The sequence below is a fragment of the Psammomys obesus genome, unplaced genomic scaffold (assembly GCF_907164565.1).
Source record: "Psammomys obesus unplaced genomic scaffold, mPsaObe1.curated_primary_1811, whole genome shotgun sequence".
NCBI lineage: Eukaryota > Metazoa > Chordata > Mammalia > Rodentia > Muridae > Psammomys > Psammomys obesus.
Window position 1 is genome coordinate 16,424,955 of NW_026596064.1, and position 22,565 is coordinate 16,447,519.

Sequence of the window (22,565 nt, forward strand, 5' to 3'; positions counted from 1 at the left end):
CAGGCTGGACTTGGACTCACAGCAAGAGCCATTGTAATTGGCATATATATATATATATATATATATATATATATATATATATATATATATATTCTTTTTAAGAAGAATTCAGGAAGCAAACAGCCTCTGCTCCCTTGTATCCTGGAAGGATTAGGAAGCAAACCTCCCTGTGCTACAGAATGGTGCTGAATTCTGCCCTGGGCCCTTCCTAGCTGAACGTCAACCTCATCTTCTCTTTCAGAGCCATCACTCCATCAACTAGGCACAGTGATGACAGCCCCTGAGAGCATCTCTTAGCTGCTTAGAATTCACACACCAGAGTTCCCAGCCACCCCTGCCCTTAGCAAGGGCTCCAGAATATTACATCTTATTATTATTCTGGTTCTGCCTTTGGCCCTGGGTAGTTCTGGAAGCATTAGGTCGCCTCGGTTCTTAGATCCCAGAGCTGATCCTCCACCTCCCCCCCCCCCCCTGCCCCCTGCCGCCCTACATTCCCCCCAACCCTTGCCTTCTGCGAATTCCCGCCGCTCTTTTTTTTTTTTTTCCACTATCAGTGACTAGCTGAGCCAACTCCTCTGGGCCCCTGCCAGCCAGCAGCTGACCCTCACCTTTGCTGACCAAACTTAGATGATAAACAAAACTCAGGTTTGACACCCTCAAGCAGTAGTAGCCACAGGTATAATAGCTTCCCTTACACCCGTTTCCCTTGTTATCAAGAATCTGACTGGAATCAAACTGTTCCATTAAAAATCAGAGTTAACATTTTCAGAGTCAACAGAATTTTAGGCACCTTTGATAAAACTACTAATGCTCCAAGTGCTGAATGCTGCTCGAGGGCACCAGTTAGCCACGAGTCAGGCCCCACAGGCCTCTCCTTGTGTCCCACTCAGTGAAGATCCCAAGGTGACTGGGTTTGAGCCTCTACCCCCGTTTGGAACACTGGGCATCAGAAGCACCTCTGTACACTGATTCCTTCCCCTCCAGGAGAGCCAAAGCTTCAAAAGTCATCCCTTGGATGTTGGAGGTGGAGTTGGCCGGGTCACATGATCTCAGAGTCAACAGGACACCTGGCCTGGCTTTCCTAAATCCCCTCAGCTCCCAGCCTTACCTCATACCCAATGGCATCTATACATTCCAGTTATAGACAGGGCATGGCTTGCTTCCTCCACTCTCCCTATCAGCCAGGCCTGCTCCTCCTGCTGCTGTTGCCTTCGTGTTGTTAACTGCCATTGTTGTTTTGAGTCAGGGTCCATCTTAGGGTTTCCACTGCTGCGACGAAACACCGTGACTGAAAAGCAAGTTGGGGAGGAAAGGGTTTGTTTGGCTTACACTTCCATATTGTTGTTCACCATTGAAGTCAGGACAGGAACTCAAACAGGGCAGGAACCTGGAGGCAGGAGCTGATGCAGGAGTTGTGGAGGGGTGCTGCTTACTAGCTTGCTCATCCTGCTTTCTTATAGAACCCAGGACCCCCAGCTCAGGGATGGCATCACCCACAGTGCACTGGGCCCTCCCCCATCCGTCACTAAGTAAGAACATGCCTTATGGCTGGATCTTTTAGAGGCATGTTCTCAATCGAGGGGTCCCCTCCTTCCAGATAGCTCTAGCTTGTGTGTCAAGTTGACATAAGACTAGCCAGCACAGGGTCTCACTGTGTACCCCGAACTGGCTTCAAACTCACAGCAACGCTCCCGCCTTGGCCTCACCAGTGTGGGATGCCTGGTCACCCATCATGCCTGGCCGTGAATGTCCTTGGTAGCAATGGTTCGTAGCATAGTGCTTTGAGTAAGTCAGAAAGGCCAGTGCGTGCAGAATCTGTGCACCGAGTGTTGCTGATGAAAGCTCTGACCTCTGTATAGACGCAGCTGCCTCTGGAAAAAGCAGCACTGTTGGGCACCACGTCATTTCCTCCCTGGCACAAGCGAGAACCAGGAGGACAGGTTTATGTCTGTGAAGAAAGGAAAGAACCAGGGCCCAGGGTTCCTGGTAGAGGCAGGGGATGTCAGCAAGCAGTTCAGACGTAGCGCTTGCTGCCTGTGCCTCCCCTCCGGGTCCCAGGCTGCCTTTGTCCTCCTCTTTTTCCATCTTTCACCTCCCAGGAACCCCCCCCCGCCCCCCCCGCACAGAGCCACCGGCAGCCTATGGAGTTCTTTGTGTGGAATAGAAAGCAGCGTTCCTCCTGGCAGATGCCGCCTTGCAGGTGCAGGGCTTGGCAAGCAGATGGTGCCTTTGAGCGCCCTGGGAAAACAAACAACTCCCCTCCCTCTGGCACTGCCCTACCATAGTAGCACAGGCCCGGGCAAGCAAACTGTGGGTCACTTTCAGTGCCCACGCTCGACTCAACTCGCTCGCTCACTGCCAAGTCTTAATGGCTAAGTAGCACACCCCTTACACACACAGACACCTAGTGCCCACCACCCTGTCTGTGGAACTCCTATAAACTCACTCTCCGAGTGAAGGACGGGAAGTGATAACATTCCAAAGCCACGGGTGTAGGGAGCTATCTCCTGGTTACTTGTGTCATAGCTGATGCTTACAGCAGATCTTTAGGCAGATACAATTAGCCCAGCGTTACCAGTGAGGACCCTGGCCCCAACCCTACCCCTTTGACCATGGTCCCTGTTTTCTGTGCCTCTGGCCCCTGCTCCTCCTGCAGGGCCTGCTGCTGCTGTATGGTGCTTACCTGGCTGGCCTGACCAACCACGTCAGCTCTCCTCCGGTGAACCAGTCCCTGACCATCATGCTCGGAGTCAACCTCCTGCTGCTCACTGCTGGGATGCTTTTCGTAGTCACCAGATACTTGCACTCCTGGCCCAATCTGGTCTTTGGACTCACGTCTGGAGGGATCTTCGTTTGTACAACCACCGTGAACTTCTGTGTCTTCCTGCCCCAGGTATGACCAGAGGACTCCGCAGGGTTCTTCACAGGGTCATTTTATTTTCGGCTGACACTTTTCCTTGCAATTATGGTGGTCAGAGGAGGGGCTGGGACCCCCTCTGGACCTCCTCAGTGCCTAGGAGAGGGCAGCCCTGCTCTCCAGGCAGGCCAAAGAAGGCCACCAGCTGGAGCCTGTTTCTACAGGTGACCTGAACCCTGCTTCCTGCCCAGCTCCCATTCTGCTCCACTCCTCTTCTGAGCCCTTTCAGTCCTTGAGATGCTTTTTTTTTCCTCTCACTAGTCGGAGAAAACAGTTTTTGTTGTTTTGTTTTGTTTGTCTCACTACATAGCTCCGGAACTTACTATGTAGCCCAGGCTAACTTTGAAGAGGAGAGTCTTTTAGTTTCAGGTTCACAGAGACACGTCTGCCCAGAACTTCATGACTGGGAACGGGTTTCCTAGCAGGGCGTGGCAGCATGTGCCTGTACTCTGAATGCCTGGGAGATGGAGGCATGGGAACCGGGTTACCCTCAGCTACAAAGGGAGCTTTTCCCTTCCTCCTACTGGAGGGAAACACAGAATCTCCTTTTTTTTTTTTTTTTTTTTTTTTTTTTTTTTTTACAAAAGGGAGCTATTAAAATGTACTTCTGTTATCGCTGTTAAGAATAAAATCAAATATCAAAAAAAGGAGGAGGACGACGGAAGCAGAAACAACATCCTGGCAGAGAGAGAGATGGAAGGATCCTTGAGCCCAGGAGGAGAGCTCTGGCCATTCTTTTCCGAGCTGATGGGCTGCAGGGCCTCATCCATCATGTTAACGATCTAGCCACTGCTTCCTTTCTCCCTGTGCTCTGCCCTTCCTCCCCTTGAGGCTAGCCCTCATTCTCATCCCCTCAGGGCTCCCTCCACTGTTGACTGATAGGTTACAGTCAACTTTAGGACGCCCATGGTGTGACACATAGGCACTTCCGTCTCCTTTCTGCTCACTAACTCTCTACAAAACACTCAGCCGAATATACAAATGAGGGGAAAGTGAAGTGAGCGTGTAAGGCTGGTGCAGCTTTTGTGCCACAAGCTGGAGGAACTTTTGCAGCATCTTGTTGTTGTAGAGAGTGGAGGCTCGTCTGGGGTGTGGGAAGAGCTGGGGGGGGGGGGGGGGGGTCCCCCCCCCCGGGGGTTTGCAGAGGAAAGGGGAAACTTTTGGAAACCTAGCCTTTTTTGCCACTCTTTTCCCTTCTTGTTCGCCTATGAAAGAACTCAGCATTTGCTCTGTCAGCCTCCGGTATAGCTAGAGGTGCCCCTGGAACAGCATTTAGGACACTAGAGGTTTCCTGAAGGGCTCCCGAGAGACTTCATATTGTCCTGGGGGTGAAAAATGATAAACACTGTTGGCATATCCCTTTCCTCTTCTTTCTGCCTTGGCTATATGTAACATCTGGTGTGATGGCTCTCGGCTTGTGATCTATAAAATATATTCATCACATTAAGAGACTATAGCTCCTTCTGTGTCATGGCATACATTCAGGAGGACAGGACCCTAAGGGAAAACCCACAGGTACAAAAGAAAACAAAGAAGGTTTGGTGATGACGCCTTCTTCTGCAGTAGAAAATGTTCCAAGGTATTTATTTGGCTTGGTCAATAGGAGTCCAAGGACATTGCCTCTTTTCAACAAAAAGCAAACCACAAAGCCAGGACTCTGGTCTTAGATGATGAAATATTGAATAAGGATAGGGGAAAAAATGATGTTAGGTTGAAACGAAGCATTGAATAGGCAATTTGACCACTGCAAAATATTGAGCTAATAGGCAAACAAAAGACAGATGAAAATAAGAGACTAAATATAAAAAAAATAAAGAAAGAAAGAAAGAATAGATCTAGGGACAGAGTTCACAGCAGACAGAAGTCTCTGAGAGAGCGGAGGAGGGAGGAGGGGGGGTGGAGGGAAAGAGGGAGAGGGAGAACTATTCGCCAGGGAATTCTGAAGTAAAGGCTTTCTGATGTGAGCAGCACACCCTCTGAAAACGCAGAGGATTCACAACCTGCCTGGACGGTCCTAGTCTGTACTTCTACTCCGCGCTCTAACCCCTTTGCGTCCTGAGCCCCAGCCGCAAGACTTCTGCTTCCTCGGGGCGTTTGAACCCCTGCAGCTGTGACCAGCAGGCTGACTTCTGCCTCCCTAGAATTCACCTACAGTTCCCAGCTGCGCAGAGAAGGGAGTGGGAGCCGGACTGTTTTTGGGTCCCGGAATGTGGTGGATGGGTGGGCAACCTGTCTCTCCCCTGCCTCAGCCCTTTTCCTCCTGGTTTTCATGGGCTTCTTTTCGTTTTTTACCTCTCATCTTCTGTTTCTCTCTCTCTCTCTCTCTCTCTCTCTCTCTCTCTCTCTCTCTCTCTCTCTCTCTTTTTCACTTTTTCCTCTTGAACTGACCGTGGATGTGAGACTAAACCATATCCTAGAGTGTTTTAGATTTAGGGATTAAGTTCTTTTTCATCAGAGAAAAACCCCTAAATTGATTTCTCCTCCGGCTCAGAAGCCGGCTTTCCCGGTGAGACTCTCACGGAGTCCCCAGGGTCCAGACGCAGCTGAGCACTTTAGGAAAGGGGGTGGGGAGCTGGGGGAGGGGCGGGGGGCGGGGGCGGGAAGGACCCGCTGTGACTCCGAAGGCTCTCCAGGCGGCGCTGGAGAGCAGGGCGATGCCACTGTAAGGCAAGGGACCGGAGAAGCCTGGACTCAGGCTGCCAGGAAATGCCTGGGTGTATCTCCTGCCAAGCGCTGAGGTCATTGCCAGACATCAGCCCAGCCTTTGCCTCTGTGACCTGAGTGTAACCCGTGCCCCCGCCCCCGCCCCCGCCCCCGCCCCTTCCCGGTCCACTCCGAAAGGCTAAATTCCGAGGACAGTTTCTCCTCCAGCCCAGCGTTTACGACACACTTTACCCGGTGCCCACAAGCCTGGAGAACTGTCAAGAAAGGCTTCCTTCATTTATTCAGCTATCCTTAGTTCCTGGGAGAGGCGGTGAAGCCCGGGGCCCCTCCCGTCTTTAAACCTGGTGGAGGGCAAACATAGGAGGAATTAAAATATGTGTGCTTTGGAAGCTGTACCTTCACCACAAATGCACGTTGGAGGTCAGTCTAGAGACAAAAGCAGCAAGCAGAGGGGCAGAGATAGGACAGAAAATAAGAATGAACTCCCAAGCGTGGGAGGAGCTCCACGGGAGGAACATCAGACTTTCCTCTTGTCCTTTTGTTACATTTTAAAAAGTGTTTTGTGTGTGCATGTCATGGGGCATGGATGCAGGTCGGACAGCCTCTAGCAGGAGTTGGTTCTCTCCTTCCACTAGGGGGGTTCCTGGGATTGGACCCCCCCAGGCCAACTGGCAAGCACCCTTACCTTGCCATCTTGCCTGCCCACTCTTTGCTACTTTAAAATTAATTTTATTTATTTATTTTTTTAATGTGTATGGGTGTGTTGCCTGCATGTATGTCTTTGCACTATGTGCATTCTTGGTACCCACGGAGGTCAAGAGAGGATACCAGATCCCTTGGAACTGGAGTTACAGAGAGTTGTGAGCTACACGTGGATACTGGGAACCACACTGGGGTACTCTGGAGGAGCGGCCAGAGCCATCTCTCCAGCCTTTCTTTGCTGATTTTGAAATAGAAATAAGTTGAGAAGTCAAGGCTAGAGAGGCAACTTCGGGAGCGTCCGGGAGCATGGTGTGGCCTGTCATCAATGCAGCATGGATTCCCACAGGTACCAGTTCCTGTGGCTGCTGTAACAATCGCCAAAGGCTTTAAACAAAACAAATGTATTATCCGTAGGGCAGATATCCAAATGGGTCTCATTTGACTAAAATCAAGGTGTTCATAGATGTGGATTTTTCTTCAGAGGAGGGGAATTTTAATTTTCCCAGCTGCCAGAGGCCTTCTTTAGATCATGCCTCTTCCTCTCTTTCCTGACCCAACAGTGGGGCACCTTCATGGCAGTCCCTTCTTCTCTGTTGTTGAATATTAATATTTACTATCAATTTATCTTTTAGTTAAACAGCGGTTGTTCCTAAACTAGCTGTCTACCCAAATCACCACACAGAGACTAGGATTTATTTAATTAACCTAGAGCACAATGCTGGGCAATAGTTACTCCGTCCTAAACCTCCAAGCCTGCATAGTTTCCTCCCATTCAGATTTCCCACATTATACTTGCTTTTAGTCATAACTTAGGTTGAGTTTGTCTCTCCTAGTGGTTCCAAGTCCTGTCCTACTGATCTCTCCTCTCCGACTCCTCCCACTCACTTCCTTCTCTTCCCCTCTGGACCAGAATGTCCTACCTTATTCTCTCCATTGCACATCATTGCCTAGTTGTTTTATTGACAATACAGAGAACACAAACTTGAGACAGGAGATGCTTAGAATAAACATCAGGATGCAATGTCCGACTAAAACCAGATAGTGGAGTAGATATATCATCGTTTGAATGAACAAGGGTAAATTGTATATATTCCACAAGAATAGTATACCAACATTTCCCCCTTTAAGTCCAATAAAAGGCTCCTTTTCTTTCAATACAATAACAATTATAAAACAGTTATGAAAACTATTAGGTAAGATTTACATGTGCAGTGTCCAGTCCATGTGTATTTAGCAACTTAGGAGAAAGTATCTGACTATCGTACCTTGACAAGTTTAGAGTTCTATACCTAAATTAACTTTTATTCTTATTGGCATTACCTTTATGCAAACATTTTCTTAAATTCTAAACAACTTAAACTTAATTGTGGAACTGTAACTATTTGGTCTTCAATCCCACCAGAGACTTGAGAAGGAATAAAATTAGTGACTTGAGTCAATAGGAAGTACACGTTAGCAGCTTCCAAAAAAATAAAAAATTAACAGAGACAGTTTACTGCCTGAACAATCACCCAAAACTACAACGTTGGAGCATCATCTTCAGCCTTCTGGCTCAGAACATTTGACAGACATATATGCAAAGCAGCATCTATTGTTTGCCCTGTCTTGGCAGAGTTCAGCAGTTCAGAGTCCTGCATTTAAGCTTGCCCATTTTTAGAAGAATTATGCCTGTCGTGAAATGAGGGCATTTTCTTTTTTTCCCAGGTGGCTCGTTTGCCACATTTGAAGCCATCTCCATATGGAGGTTCTTCAATGCTCATCATCTTCTCTGAGGTAGTTGGGGTACTACCAGGAGATGACCTGTCTCACTGTCAAAGAATCTTTAAAATAATAAAGACATTTTTAAATGCCATATTCTGTAGGTCTCTAAAGTTTTTGAAGACTTACCTATCTTTATGTAATCATATCTATCTGTTAAACCTAGGATGTATATGCCTGTGATAAATTAGATTGGTGTCTGACATGACTATGAGTTGTTACCAATTAACTTGTATTATATCATACTCTAAACAGTTTGTGATAGCAGTTTAAAAGTATTGGAAGTAACCTTGAATTTGTATCAATATACTAAAGTTTACCAATGTATTAAAAATAGACTTATTTTTGCATCAATATACAAAATCCTATACCAGAGTTAAAAATAACCTTATTTGAGAATAATAAAGCCTTGAATAGATTCAATAATCTACCTTTTGTCTTATTATTCCTATAAAATATCCCTGTATTCCCCTTTCTTTCTTTTCAACCCCTTTTCTCCTTATCTAAGAATGATAAAGAAAAGAAAAAGGAAAAGAGAAAAATCCCTGAGTCTAACCTTGTGTTCTCTCTGAATAAGACCATTAATAATTTATAACTATCTCCCAATGACAATAAACATTCATAGCCCCAGAAAAACAACCAAAAACCTACCCAACCCCCTCTAAAGAAAATTGGATGTCATTCTCATGATTTTTTTCCAGCTGACTTTTTGGACATGCAGAAATCCTGTTGGGGGACCAAAGGAAATTGGGGAAAAAATGATTAATTAAGCAAACATTAATATTTGTGGCCCAGTCTTTGAATGTTGAGAAATTTCAGGTTTAATAGAAGTCCTATTTGGAACAGTCTAAAATGCTGGACCAATTGAGATCAGCTTTCTTCAAAGCTCTCTTGGGAGCAGTCTTTGATGAGAAACAGCAATTGAAGCAGTTGAGGCAGGAACAAGCAGAATGCTGGAACATGCAAGATGCTGGAACAGATATGTCAATGTCTCAGCATGTTGGAAAGATGAATTCTGTCAGGTTTGATCCAGAGTCCCCGGTGTGTGGTCCTTTCGTTCCACAAATATATAATTTCTCACAAGCATTATATATTATAAATGTATGAGATGTGCAGGATGAAACCAAACTGTAAACCATTTTTATCTATGCCAATTAAAAGAATGGCATAATAAATTTTGAGGTTATTGTAGCCAAGGATTTTCTGGCCATGTATTGCTGAAGTTTTTGACTGGAGACATTTTTTTATGTCTCAGTTTTAGAGCTGTTCCCATGTGAAGGGATCAGGAATTTATCTTACCTGTTCTGTTTAGCCTTCTTGAATCCTCTCTTCTTGTGTGTAGCCAGGATCTTCTGGTGGTCTTCCTCTGTCATATCTTATTTTTATTAGTTTTGATGGAACCCATAATTTCTCTTCTCCTGTATGAACATACACAAAACCTCTTTCCAGTGTAACACATTCCCTGGTTTCCATTTTGGAATAAAGACTTTTATATACTGCTCTAATTCAGCAGTCCTTTCTAAATTCCACTGTGTCTTAGCACGTGTGCTACTTACCTCATTTAAACATTTTAAAAACTGATAAATCATTATTTAATCTATTTTGGGAGATATTATATTTCCCTTCTGTTTTATGACCATCTTTTTTAAAATTACTGTTAGATATTTTCATAATCATTTGACCGTGGGATTATAAGTTACATCTGTAACAGGTTTCATGTCATGTCTAAAATATTGTTGAATTCCAATGGATATACATGCTGAAGCACCATCAACCCCAATTTGCAAGGGCATCTCCAAAATATTCACCACCTCTAACAAATGGATCATGCTCTCCAGAATTTAAGACAAAAGCCCAGTGGAATTCTGAATATGAATCTATGGTGCAGTACATGTATTTCAGTTCTCCAAACTCTGTAAAATGGAGCACACCAGCCACTGTATGAGCTTGTTCCAGGACAACACTAAACAGGATCTGCATTTCTACTTTAGCATATAGACCTTCATCTAATTGAACCTTAAGAATACACATACAATATCCAGTCTGACCAAGTGGCCTGTAGCTGAAGACTTTCTCTCCAGCATCACGATAGACTGCCATTTTGCAGTATCTTCAAGCTTCTGTGGACTGTTCTCATCTAGAACCACCTCTTTTGGTGTTATTTTAAGTACCAGATTGGATTGCTCTGAAGGCTCTTTATTTTGATTCAAAGGTTCCCCCAACCTCTGTTCTATGGCCTTTAATTTACCATCTATTTTCTCAGTCTCTTCTTTCTCCAAGTCTGTCTTATCTTGATCTTTCCCAAAGAGGATATACAAAACTGAAATCATCTGTGAAAAAATTATTTGTATGTAAAGAGAGACAAACTCAAATGGTATCCAGAAGCACTGTGTCATTTTGTCTTCCTCCATTTTCAACATAGAAAATTATCTTTTTTAATCTCAAAACCTTTCTCTAGGGACTGTACTTTCTTAGACCCAGCTTGCCTTTCAGGTGTTACCAATTCAGATGTTTGAGTCTTCTTAGTCTGTCTCTTGCTTCCGCTTCCAGGGAGAGGTATTTTTTCTGCCTCCCTCACTGGATCCTGACCCCTTCCTCACTCTGGGAAGTTAAGATCCACAAATGTTCGCTCCTCAGAATGTCCAAGAACCCCTTCTCAAAGGGATTTCACTTTCTGCGTTGGCTAGCAAAGTCTGGCCTTTAAAAGCTTCTTGGTTAAAGAGTTACTTTTATTTTTTCTTTACATAAAGAAACTGCCTTTCTGAGGTTTGTGTGTATCAATTTTTGTTTTTCTGCAGCCTGCTGGAGGCCTTGCTGGCTCTGCAGGGGATCTGTCTACTCTGGAATCTGAGCTCCTAGTTTAGGAACTGCCTTTGCTTTGTTTTTAAGGAACAGAACTAAAAAACTGTTCTATGCTTTTACTTTCAATGTAAGTTCTTGCTAGATTACTGTAAATTCTGCCACACATTGGTGTGCCATTTGTTGTGGGTTATTAATATTTACTATCAATTTATCTTTTAGTTAAACAGCGGTTGTTCCTAAACTAGCTGTCTACCCAAATCACCACACAGAGACTAGGATTTATTTAATTAACCTAGACTAGCACAATGCTGGGCAATAGTTACTCCATCCTAAACCTCTAAGCCTGCATAGTTTCCTCCCATTCAGATTTCCCACATTATACTTGCTTTTAGTCATAACTTAGGTTGAGTTTGTCTCTCCTAGTGGTTCCAAGTCCTGTCCTACTGATCTCTCCTCTCCGACTCCTCCCACTCACTTCCTTCTCTTCCCCTCTGGACCAGAATGTCCTACCTTATTCTCTCCATTCCACAGCATTGCCTAGTTGTTTTATTGACAACACAGAGAACAAATGGTGGCATAGTTACACAAACTTGAGACAGGTGATGCTTAGAATAAACATCAGGATGCAATGTCCGACTAAAAACAGATAGTGGGGTAGATATATCATGGTTTGAATGAACAAGGGTAAATTGTATATATTCCACAAGAATATTATACCAACATCTCTCTTTGCCCTCTTCTCTGGCTCTCTCTCTCTTTCTCTGTTTCTTGAAACAAGGTTTCTCTGTGTAGCCCTGGCTATCCTAGAACACTCTGTAGACCAGGCTGGCCTTGAGATTTACCTTCCTCTGTCTCCTACATGCTGGGATCAAAGGAATTCGCCACCACTACACAGCTCCTCCTTCTCTCTTATATGGACTCTCGGAATGACATTGGACCCACACAAATAATCCAGACTAATCTTTCCATCCCCAGCCTTAATATCACCATCACAAAATTCTGTTTGCCATCTGTCTTATTTACAAGACACCATGACCAAGGCAACTCTTATAAAAGGAAACATTTAGTTGGGACTGGCTTACAGTCGGAAAGATTTAGTCCATTATCATCATGGTGGAAAGCATGAGAGCGTTCAGGCAGACTTGGTGCTGGAGGATCAGGCAGCAGAAGGAGACTGTTCCACACTGGGCAGAGCTTGAGCATAGGAGACCTCAAAGCCCGCCCCCACGGTGACACATTTCCTCTTCTAATAGTGCCACTCCCTATGGCCAAGCATTCAAACCCATGAGTCTCTGGGCTTAGGGGAGAGGAATCCAAAGTTTGACATGGCTTTATGCATGTGTTTGACAGCCAGTCCTTGACAGCCCTCCAAAGATGCTCGACTCTGGGTGCCGAGACTGTGGAGGGTAAGATGGCTTCACCTCCACCACTGTGGTCTCCCATCGCTCACACCTTTGGCACTCACGAGGTGGGCACAGTGTCCCAGCAATCTGAGAATGCTCCAGCCAGATCATACCTCCACAGATGGCTCCCCAACGATAGTTTCTGGACCCCTCAACATTCTGTCTCTTCATTAGTTCTATGAGACTCTACGCTGTGGTGGTCCTGGTTACAGCCGGGGGGTGGGTCTGTCATAGGTGATGTGTGACCTTGGAAAGGTCACACTCCTACGGGTTTCCCTGTTAGAAAATACAGCCACGTGTCAGGACTGACATTCTATTTTGATTGACAGATGCAGGTTTTTATTTGCGCTTTGGCCATTAATTTGGGTTAGAGAGCCTCCAACCATGAACTGGGCTCTCAATAGCAGAAAAACACATCACTTCTCAACAACTGAAAAAGAATGACTAAAAATAGCTGGATACAACTAGAAACAGTCTCACAGACACATTATTGTTTAGTAAGCTCCCACGCTAGAGCTTCCGAATGCTGCTCTAGACATGTCTTTGCTGTGATCTCCTTTGACACTCTGACAACAGAGAGGTTGTTTTCTATCATATTCTGTCTTATTCCCGGGCCTTTTAAAAGCAAGAAACCTTAATACTCTCGGGTTTTCAGTCATTACTGTCTATGAACGCTCAGAGCAAATAGTAGTAAATCGGAGTTTTAAGGAGTAAATAGCTCGTGCTTATGTGTGTTGGTGACAGTGTCGTTCCTTGGTGTTTATGAGAAAGAGCAAGGGAAGCGTTTCTGGGTGTGTAATTAAATAAATAATATGTGTTCTTCTTGCTAACAGCTGAAGCAATGGAAGGAGTTTGAAGGAGAAAACCAAACAATCAGACACATGGCCAAATATTTCAGCACTCCCAGCAAAGGTCTCCACAGCCAGTTTGATGAGGACCTGAACTGCCACTTGAGGGATGAGAAGAGCTGCATGGAGAGGCTCCTCACAGAAGTAAGTGGCACCTTGCCTAGCAGGCTCCCTATCAGGAGCTCCAGGCTCACAGTCCCGCACTCCCTCGTGGCCCCGCATGCCCTCACGCTCCCACACTTTCCTGTTGCCAACAGTCTCTGTCTCGATCATTCTTCTTTCCCCATCACCCCAGTGACCCTCACCCATCTCGCTCCCACAGCGGACAGGCGTAGACCGAGTCATTGTGCTACAAACATGCTGATGACCAAGGCAGACTTGCTTCCTGACCTTATGGAGTTCACAGTCAAGTGGAACAAATGGCTATTGATTGCGTGAACATTTAATTTAAACGACGGTGATAGATAGGAAGCTCTGGAGATGCAGCTAGATGGAGAGAGTGCTTACCCAGCATGCACAACGTCCTGGCTTTCATCCCATAACTACTAAACCGGGTGCGGTGGCACCTGCCTATGGTTCCAGCACTCGGGAAGTGAAGGCAGGGGAACCAGAAGTTCAAGGTCATCCTCTATTACATAAGGAGTTCAAGGCCAATCTGGGTTATGTGGGACTCTTAAGTTCAAGAATTCTTAATTGTGATGAGAATCAGGATGGTGAATGAGAATAATGAATGGGTTGGGGGAAGAGGTGAAGGAACACAGCAGAACGGTGAGGCAAGACTCTGGATGAAGGATAATGATGAAGAACAATTGGCCAGGTGTAGAGTTCAAACAAAGGAAAAAAAACGCATGCAGAGGGAACAACAGTGGAAAGACCCTGAGCTCCAGTAGATGTCAGGGTCTGTGTGAACATTCTTTACATCCAGCCACGCCATGTGTCCAGGACCCGATGGGTCTCCCTGACGTCACCAGCTGACCGGAGACATCAACCTTCTCGTTGCTCAGTACTTCCAGATGTGGGTGAAGGTGAACAAGGGTCTCCACATCAAGGCAGCTTAGGTGCCCCAGACCTTCTTCAGTCTGTACTTGAGCCAGAATTGGCCCCTCTCCCGGAAAAGCATAATGTGGGCTTGAGTCAAGCATGTGAAGAAAACTCAGGGCCTGTGCTCCATAGACACAGAAGGTGGCATGGGGCCCATGTGAACAAACTAGCAAGTATTTTGACACTATATAAATCAAATTTTATACACACACACCCATATGCAGAACATACTTGAGTTTGTGCTATTGGTAAAACCAAATAATAATAATAATAATAATAATAATAATAATAATAATAATTGTAATATTATAATAACAATAATAATTGTTACTGTTATTATTATTGTTATTATTATTTTGGTTAGAGGGACTGCTCCCTGAGCATAAGAGAATAGTGTGGGGAGACCTAAGAAGCACCCAGATGAAGGGCCAGACCTGGCTAGTACCCCTGAGCCCTGCTTCTCTGGTCCCCTACAATACACCCTCCCCTTTGGGTCTTCTTTATCCACCAGGAAACCTCTCCTTTCTTTACTGTATATTAAATGTTCTGGTCATTATTTCAAAGCCAGATTTCTCTCCACCTGGCAGGGGGAGCAGCCACACCTCTGGTGCTCTCTGTAAAGTCTTTAGAGAAACGCTTTCCCTGATGAACAGAAGGCCTGAAACTTGGCTAGAACCAGCAGGATGGTTTTCATTTACAGTCAGCTAACAACTGGGGCGGCCGGACGGGCTGGAACGGACTCCCTAGCCTCATGGTAATTCTTTTGAGCAGCTTATTGTATTTCTGCCATGCTCTTCTGTTTCCCACGCCAGGGCTGAATGTGCTCTTTCCAAAGGAAACCTCGAGTCTGCAGGGAGAGAGCCCTCAGCAGGCTCAAGTGCAGAAGTAGCAAAAAGCTGCCTCTGTTCCGCTGGCTCTACCTGAGCATCTTCCATGGAACAGGCCCAAGAGCCAGCAGCCAGTCCTGGGGACCTGGGGTAGCAGGCAAGGGATGGTTTGCTCTGCAGCCTGGGTGCCAGCCCTGCCCCATCCTTATGGGACAGTACCTGTCCAGCCAGGGTTTGGGATGAGCTCCCAGAACCCTTCGCAGTTTCCATGATCTGACAGCCGAGCTTCTCATTTGCTTCTTGTTTGGTTGGTTGGTTTGGGTTTTGAGACAGTGTCTAGGTAGCCCAGGTTACCATCAAATTGTGCTCCTCCTGCCTCAGTTCCCCAAGTCCTAGGATTATAGGCATGTGCCATCACAACCAGCTTTTCTTGTTCTTGACCTCTTGCCCTGGAAGGGGTTAACAGCGGCAGCTGCCATTGACCTCCCACTGTGCAGGACAGCAGTGGACAGACTGTCCCCTTATGCTGACAACCCTGCCTTCCATGTTCTGCAGCAGAGAATACTGCCATCTCCTTCCCAGTACTAGAGAAGCGAAATGTGGACTCCTGGGGCCTGGGGCCTCTTCAATACGCCTTTGACATTTTGCTTCCCGCCAGGGACCAAAATAATGATTTAAAATTTCATTTAAGAGCTGCTGCCTCGGGAGGTCAGATTTGGGGCTGCCAATGACAGGACCTCACACCATGGCTCTAATTAACACGGAGCGGTGGTGAACAGAGGCCGGGGTCTCCCCCCCCCCCTGCTGGTGAACAGAGGCCGGGGCCTCCCCCCCCTCCCCTGCTGCCTTCGGTGGAAGAAGGGAAATTGACCATTTACATTGACGTTTCTGAATCTGCAGTCAGCCAGCTTCAGATCTTTGCCTAGCTTGCAGATCGGGGCTCTTCCCACTTGGAGGTTCAGCTTTTCCTATACTCAGAGGAGTCCTGTTTTACCCCTAGAGCACTGTTTCTCAACCTGTGGATTACAACCTCCTCACCACCCCCACCCCCCCCGTCAGCTATCAGATATCCTGCATATCAGATGGTTATAACAGCAAAATCACAGTTGTGAAGGAGCAACAAAGATAATTTTATGTTGGGGGGGGGTCACCACAATATGAGGAACTGTTAAAGGGTCATAGCTCTAGGAAGGTTGAGAACCACTGTCCGAGAGCACAGTCAGCAGCTATGGCTTTTTCCTGCCGGCTGGGGCTTTGCAGGGAGTTTCAGGAGTGGGTGCCGGGAAGGAAGGGGCCAGGTCCCTCCTGGGGAGCCATTGTCTTTGAGGTCCTCAGAGACACCCGACACATCCCCCATAGTACAAGGAAGCCTGAGTGTCCCCTGTCACTCATGGACTCTGTTCGAAGTGCTCTTCACTCACCCAAACAGAGCCAAGCCAACCACTCCTCAGGAGGGGAGAGGGAGACCTGACGGTGGGAAGTTCCCACCCACTTCACCAGCTGGCCCCTCCTGTGATGATTGTAAAGATGACTAATCCATCGGGAAGCCAGGAGAGCCAACACCAGGAAACACGGCCTCCCGATTTTACACAGGAACAGGGGGGTTCCCGGGTTACTGCAAGTCTATTGCAAAGTTTTACTCAAAGTACTGCCCCCTTGTGTGAGCATTTCTGATCGGGTGTCATGGTGCATGCCTATAGTCCTTTTTTTTTTTTTTTTAAGATTTATTTATTATGTATACAATGTTCTATCTGCATATACACCCGCATGCCAGAAGAGGGCGCCAGATCTCATTATAGGTGGTTGTGAGCCACCGTGTGGTTGCTGGGAATTGAACTCAAGACCTTTGGAAGAACAGCTAGAGCCCTTAACCTCTGAGCCATCTCTCCAGCCCCAGTATGGCTGTAGTCTTAATGCCTGGGATATCAAAGCAGGGGGATTTCCACGAATACCTGAGGTTTGTAGCAAGTTTTAGGCCAGCTGGGGTACAATGTGAGATCCTGTCTCTAACCAAAAAGAGTCATTTCTGGATGACTTTTGCATTGTAACTTGACAGGCAAACATCAGCTCAGGGCATGGGCAGGCTAGATTACTTCTTATTGTAAGACAGGGGCCATTCTTCTGTTTCTAGGGCATGATAAAAGGGTGTCCCAGCACTGGTCATTGGCCCCCAAAAAGGAAGGCAGCCACAGGGGTGGCATTGTGTTATCCAAACAGCCCTTGTTGGAGCCCCAATGCTTGCCATCTTCCCCGTGGTCCATTTCATCCACCCCGGGCTATCCAGTCCTCAGGAGGCTCTTATCACTGGCCCTCTGCCTTGAGCATAGACCTCTCCAAAGGAAGACACACAGCCCAAGCCAGGCAGCTCACTAAAGCACTCCACAAAGGCAGGAGTGAAGACAGGCCCAGACACCCACCACCGGCTAGCTTACACTCTCAGCTACTTCCTGCCCCACAACTGGGACAGGCACACTTCTGCAGCTGTCACCTGTGGGCCCTCTTGTTTGCCCACTAACTTCTGCGCAGCAGGACAGTATCTTGATGGGAGAACTGCCTCACCCCTCACAGCCCCCCTGACTGCTCCCCACCCCGGCCACCTTCATCTTCTGGGCTGTGCTCTAGAGCTACTTAATCAAGCTCTCTGCTTGAAGCTTCTGCAGGAATTCTGTTTTCGTATCATCACGTAACAAATGAGACGCACTGTGATATTTCTGTGCACGCATATAATGCGCATCTGTCACGGCCATCCACACCCTCTCCTACGCTTCCTTCTTAATCCCTAATAGTCCCCTTTCTACTTTTAGCCCATGAGGAGAAGTATTTCACTTAACATGATGCCCTAAAATTCTACCTATTTTTCTGCAAATGACAGTGTTTCATTCTTCTTCATATTTAAATAATACTCTCTTGGTATATATTGTATTTTCTTTATTAAACCATCTGTTGGTGGGCCCCTCAGCTGCTTCTATCTTTCGTGTTTCATAGACCGTGCTATAACAAACATGAGCTGAAGGATAGCCCTTTATACCGACTTCATTTTCTTTGGATATATGTCCGCTCAGGACTGGGATAGTTGGATCATATAGTAGTTCTATTTTTTTTAGTTCTTTGAAAAGTCTCCATGCTGATTTCCACAGTGGCTGTACTAACTCCATTCCTACCAAATTGCATAGTGGTTCTCTGTACTCCACATCCTCACCAGCATTTTTAATTGTAGACATCCTAACTGGATAAGGTAGAGTCCCGTGTGATTTTGATTTTTGTATATCCCTTATGGCTTAAAGATGTCAAGTGTCTCTTAATATTTTTATTGACTACTTGTATTTCTTCTTTTGAGATGTTCCTATGTAAATAATCCACCCATTTTAAAAATGGATTCCTTATACCCATACTGTTCAGGGTTTTTAAAAAATATTCATTATAAAGTCTGTGTATTGACCCTCTAAAGATGAATAGATGATAAACGTCTTCTAGGAGGCTATCAATCATCACTTTGTTGTGTTGATTGTTTTCTGTGTTGTTCTGTAGACTTTTACTTTAATGTAATACTGCTGTCATTCTTGTTAGTATTTCATGTTAAGCTACAATAATGCTGATACCCACACTTCTTTAAGAGTTATTCTTTAATAGCCAGCTGGTTGCTTAGGCCTGTCACACCAGGAGGCCTTGCCACTTCCAAAGGAGTGTTGAAACCAAATTGAGATTCTCATTGGCTCTCCTTAGCTCCGGTATGAAAAGTTGTCCCAGGAATTTCCATCGTTCTTTACCCAGTTCTTCCAACTTTCTGGGAGGTTTGAGAAGAGACAAAACATTTGTATTCTTGTTTGTCATCCCTAGAGATATACTTCAGATTTATTTGTGGCTTACACAAGTGTGAGAAACCAGAGCTGGGCAATCCCAAACACTATTCGGGCTGGTGTCCTACAGAGGAACCTGACCCTCTTGGGGCTGGGAAAGCTGAGATGATGTGCAGCTACCAGCAAGCCTTGAGGCTAGGCCCCCTTGACCCTCAAGGACAGCAGTACACCGTCTAGGGCTGGGAAGAAGAGAGATAGGGCGCCCATAGTGACAATGATCTTCCAGCCTTTCCCGGGCACCACATATCAGTTACTTTGCGAAAGATGTGGCATGCATCATTTCACCTGGTGGAAGTCCCACCTCCGAGCTTTATGCCACCAACTAACACATTGGAAGAGCTGGTATTTAAGCCTGGGTCACACTTTCCACCATGGAGGGCTTTGTACAACCCTTAGCGGCATCTTTTGTTAATGGTCTTGCTTCTCTTCCGCAGAAAAATGCAGTAATTGAAAGCCTGCAAGAACAAGTCAGCAACGCCAAGGAGAAGCTGGTGAGGCTGATGTCTGCGGAGTATACCTATGACTCCCCGGAGTGGGCTGTCCCAGCTGCAGCCTCTGCCCACGGGCTGGCAGTTCAGGGACCCTCAGAACACCCTGCTGCCTCTGAGAATGATGTCAGAGCAGCTGCTGAGAACTCTCTCTGTGTCTCGGTGGCTTCCCAGCACGTGCAAAGCCCTGCAGCATCTAGAAGGGACACTAGTCCCTCCCCAGACCAAAAAGACAACGCACCTTTGAAACAGTTTTGTGACCATTTGGACAGGAGCCAGAAGCCCCAGGATGAGCAAAGTGAGGCTCCTGAAAGAGAAGCCCAGGGACCCGTGGCCTCCAGCCAGAGTTTCATGGCAGATGGAGTGGTCCATGAGCCTCATAGGCCCAGGCAGAACTCAGAGGAACTCCCAGAGAAGCTACCTCGGGTCAGTTCAGTGGTGAGAGAGAAGCTTCAGGAAGTCCTACAAGAGCTGGACCTGGGCCCTGAGGCTCCCCTTTCCCCACAACCTGGTTCCCAGCAACTGTGGAAGAGCACAACTTCCCGCAGCCCACAGAAGCTGTCCCCATCTAAGCTGGGTTTCAGCCCGTATGTGGTAAGGAGGAGACGGGCAGCCCAGCGGGCTCGTTCCCACATCCCTGGCTCTGTGGCCCTCAATGTGGGGCATCAGGCAAATAGTACTGTTTCTGGTGTGCAAAGTGGGCTGACTGTGCAGAACAGAGACAGTCCCCGGCTGGACCACCACAATGCAAGGTCCAAGATCCCAAGATCCATCTCTGTAAAACCGTCACCACTCTCAGATCCTCACCGGAGACAGGGTACCCTGGAGGGCAGCAGGCAAGGCCAGACTGAGCCTCAGGGGGCTGAAGGATGCAATGTAACTTTTCCTTCGGCTTCTGCCCAGGCACAAGTTCCCACAGCCCCATGCCTACCCTCTTCGCCAGCTCTGCCCAGGCAGCATCGATCTCAAGCCCTAGCGTCCTCTGGCCATCCTTCCCTGTCTTCTGGGTGCTACAACCTTGACAGTGACTCCAGCAGCTCAGATGAGTTCTTCTGCCGCTGCCACCGGCCCTACTGTGAAATCTGTTTCCAGAGCTCTTTAGACTCCGATGACAGTGACACGTCAGACAGTGACCTTGAGATGGCTTCGGGACTGGCCTCCTGGGAAAAGCTGTGGGCACGCTCCAAGCCCGTCGTGAACTTCAAAGATGACTTGAAGCCCACACTAGTGTGAAAAGCGGCAAGGTGGGGCTGGCCACAGAGGCCAGTCTGGGTCCCGCAGAACCAGGAACCGTGGGAGGAGAGCTAGAGGTCAGTCTTTGAGGACCAGGTGAGCGCCATGCCTTGAAGGACCAGTGTTGACTGTGTTTCAGCTGTGTTCATCCTTTCTCTGAAGACTTCTTGATCTATGAAAGGAAGACGGGCATCGCCCACCCCACCACTACCTCAGCATTAATGTGAGGAGCCCTAGTGAGAGATTAGGTGCTACATGGGCAGACAGAGGTGCTCGTTCAGTTCAGCCTGTATCCTATGAAACACTGATGGAATACCAAGTGGCCAACTGGCTGGCTGGACTGAAAAGACGGAGAAGTAGATTTCTGCCCAATCACTGTGATCCACCAAACTAGCCTTTCGGTGAACAGCCCAGGCAGGTAGAGAGAGGAACCTACACCTCTGTCCCTCCAACTCCTAGGAAGGGTGGCTTGCTTTCTGCTGAAGGCTGTAAGCATCACTATGTCAAGGGTTCAGCTTCCGGCTCAGGTCGGCTCCACTTTTCCTTGTCCATGCACTATCAAGGTACCTCGCTCACCAAGATGCCCAATATAACTTCCTAACAGGTGCCCGCAGGCTTCTCAACTTGCTCTCCTGGGCTCAGCAGTGCCTGGAGCACGTCCCCTGATCCCTCCCAGTGTTGTACTTAAACACATAGCAGCAGTCTGTGTAGGAAGACTTGCTGGTCAAAAGGTAGTTTCGTACTATTGTGGTTACGTGGTTACTTGACCACCAAAGAGATATAAGCCTAGAAACAAAACGGGGAAGTAGAAAGGAGGGAATGAAGGGCCAGGCATGGTAGCCCTCACCTGGGGAGGCAGGCAGGCAGATCTCTGAGTTTGGGCCAACCTGGTCTACAGCGAGAGTTCCAAGACAACCAGGGCTATAGAGAGAGACCCTGTCTCCCACAAAAAGAAAGACACGGTTGACAAGAAGACAAGAAAGGTGGTGAACATTTCACCCAAGTCTGGCTTGGCATTTGGCAATACCAACAGCAAATAGGCTCTCTTACATCTACAGCTAGGACCCATGAGTCATAGAGAAACTAGGTGACTTTCCCAACACCGTACTAAGGAGAGTGACTAGTGGAGAATTTGCATACATTGCTGAAACTCGCTGCCACCACTGCCACCGTGGTGAGCTTCCCGAGGGACACATCTCTCTATTCCTCCTAGAAGTGACAGGCAAGATCTGGGAGGCAGACAGCTTAACCAGAGGCAGAGTGAGCTGGTAAGATGCGTTCACCCTGCAGTCCCAGAGGACAAAACCAAGTTCTTCACCCACCTCTTCCCACTACTGGGACATGCCTACGGTTCCAGGGGAGCCAGGGCCTTGGTAAAGAGCAAGCTCCAGGAAATCAGCTGACCCTAAAGCTGCAGGGAAGGCTTCTTGGTCCCGCTTCAATTGTTGCTCAACTCATTACCTCTTGCCCCCACTGCCCTGCTTCATCTTCCCCGTGTGTGGGTTTTGTGAAAGGAGTTTGGGTTTCAGAGGGGGCCTTGGACACCAAACACCTCACAGATGCATCGAAGACTCTCAGGTCAGCCGACACCTCCTGGACCTCCAGGTGCTTAGTCATGGAGGCCCTGCTAATAGGACAGCGTCTTCTGCCGTCTGCTGTCCGATACAGATGTCATTAATTTATTCTGTGTGTGTGGTTGTGGTTTCCGTGTGTGTTGTTTGTATGATGACCACGTATACCTTAATAAAAGAGAAATGACCCTCAAAATAAGTCTCTTTTATGGTTATAGTTTTGCACTGAGAAGGGAGAACCTGAGTGAGACCAAGCCACTGGAGGGAGGGAAAATACAGAACTGCTGTTGGGCTCTGACAGTTCCAAGCACATCTTTTGGTGAGCTTCCATTTGTAAAACAGACTCTCTGATGATCTCTCTGTGTGGGTCCTTATCCCCAAAACAGCCCCTTTAGTGGGTGGAAGAAACAGTGAAGACCCCCAGAGACTCCTCCCAACCAGGGCGGTTCTCAGG

The 22,565-nt window shown here is 47.2% G+C and overlaps 1 protein-coding gene across 1 annotated transcript in view; it reads left to right on the top strand.

Moving 5' to 3' along the window:
* Gpr156 (G protein-coupled receptor 156) overlaps nucleotides 1-22,307 on the top strand; it is a 91,368-nt gene extending 69,061 nt beyond the window's left edge. The window contains exons 8-10 of the mRNA XM_055624847.1: nucleotides 2,657-2,893; nucleotides 13,080-13,238; nucleotides 19,254-22,307. Coding sequence (XP_055480822.1) covers nucleotides 2,657-2,893; nucleotides 13,080-13,238; nucleotides 19,254-20,540 — 1,683 coding nt within the window. The 3' untranslated portion in view covers nucleotides 20,541-22,307. The remainder of the gene's footprint in view (nucleotides 1-2,656; nucleotides 2,894-13,079; nucleotides 13,239-19,253) is intronic.
* Nucleotides 22,308-22,565: the final 258 nt, after the last annotated feature.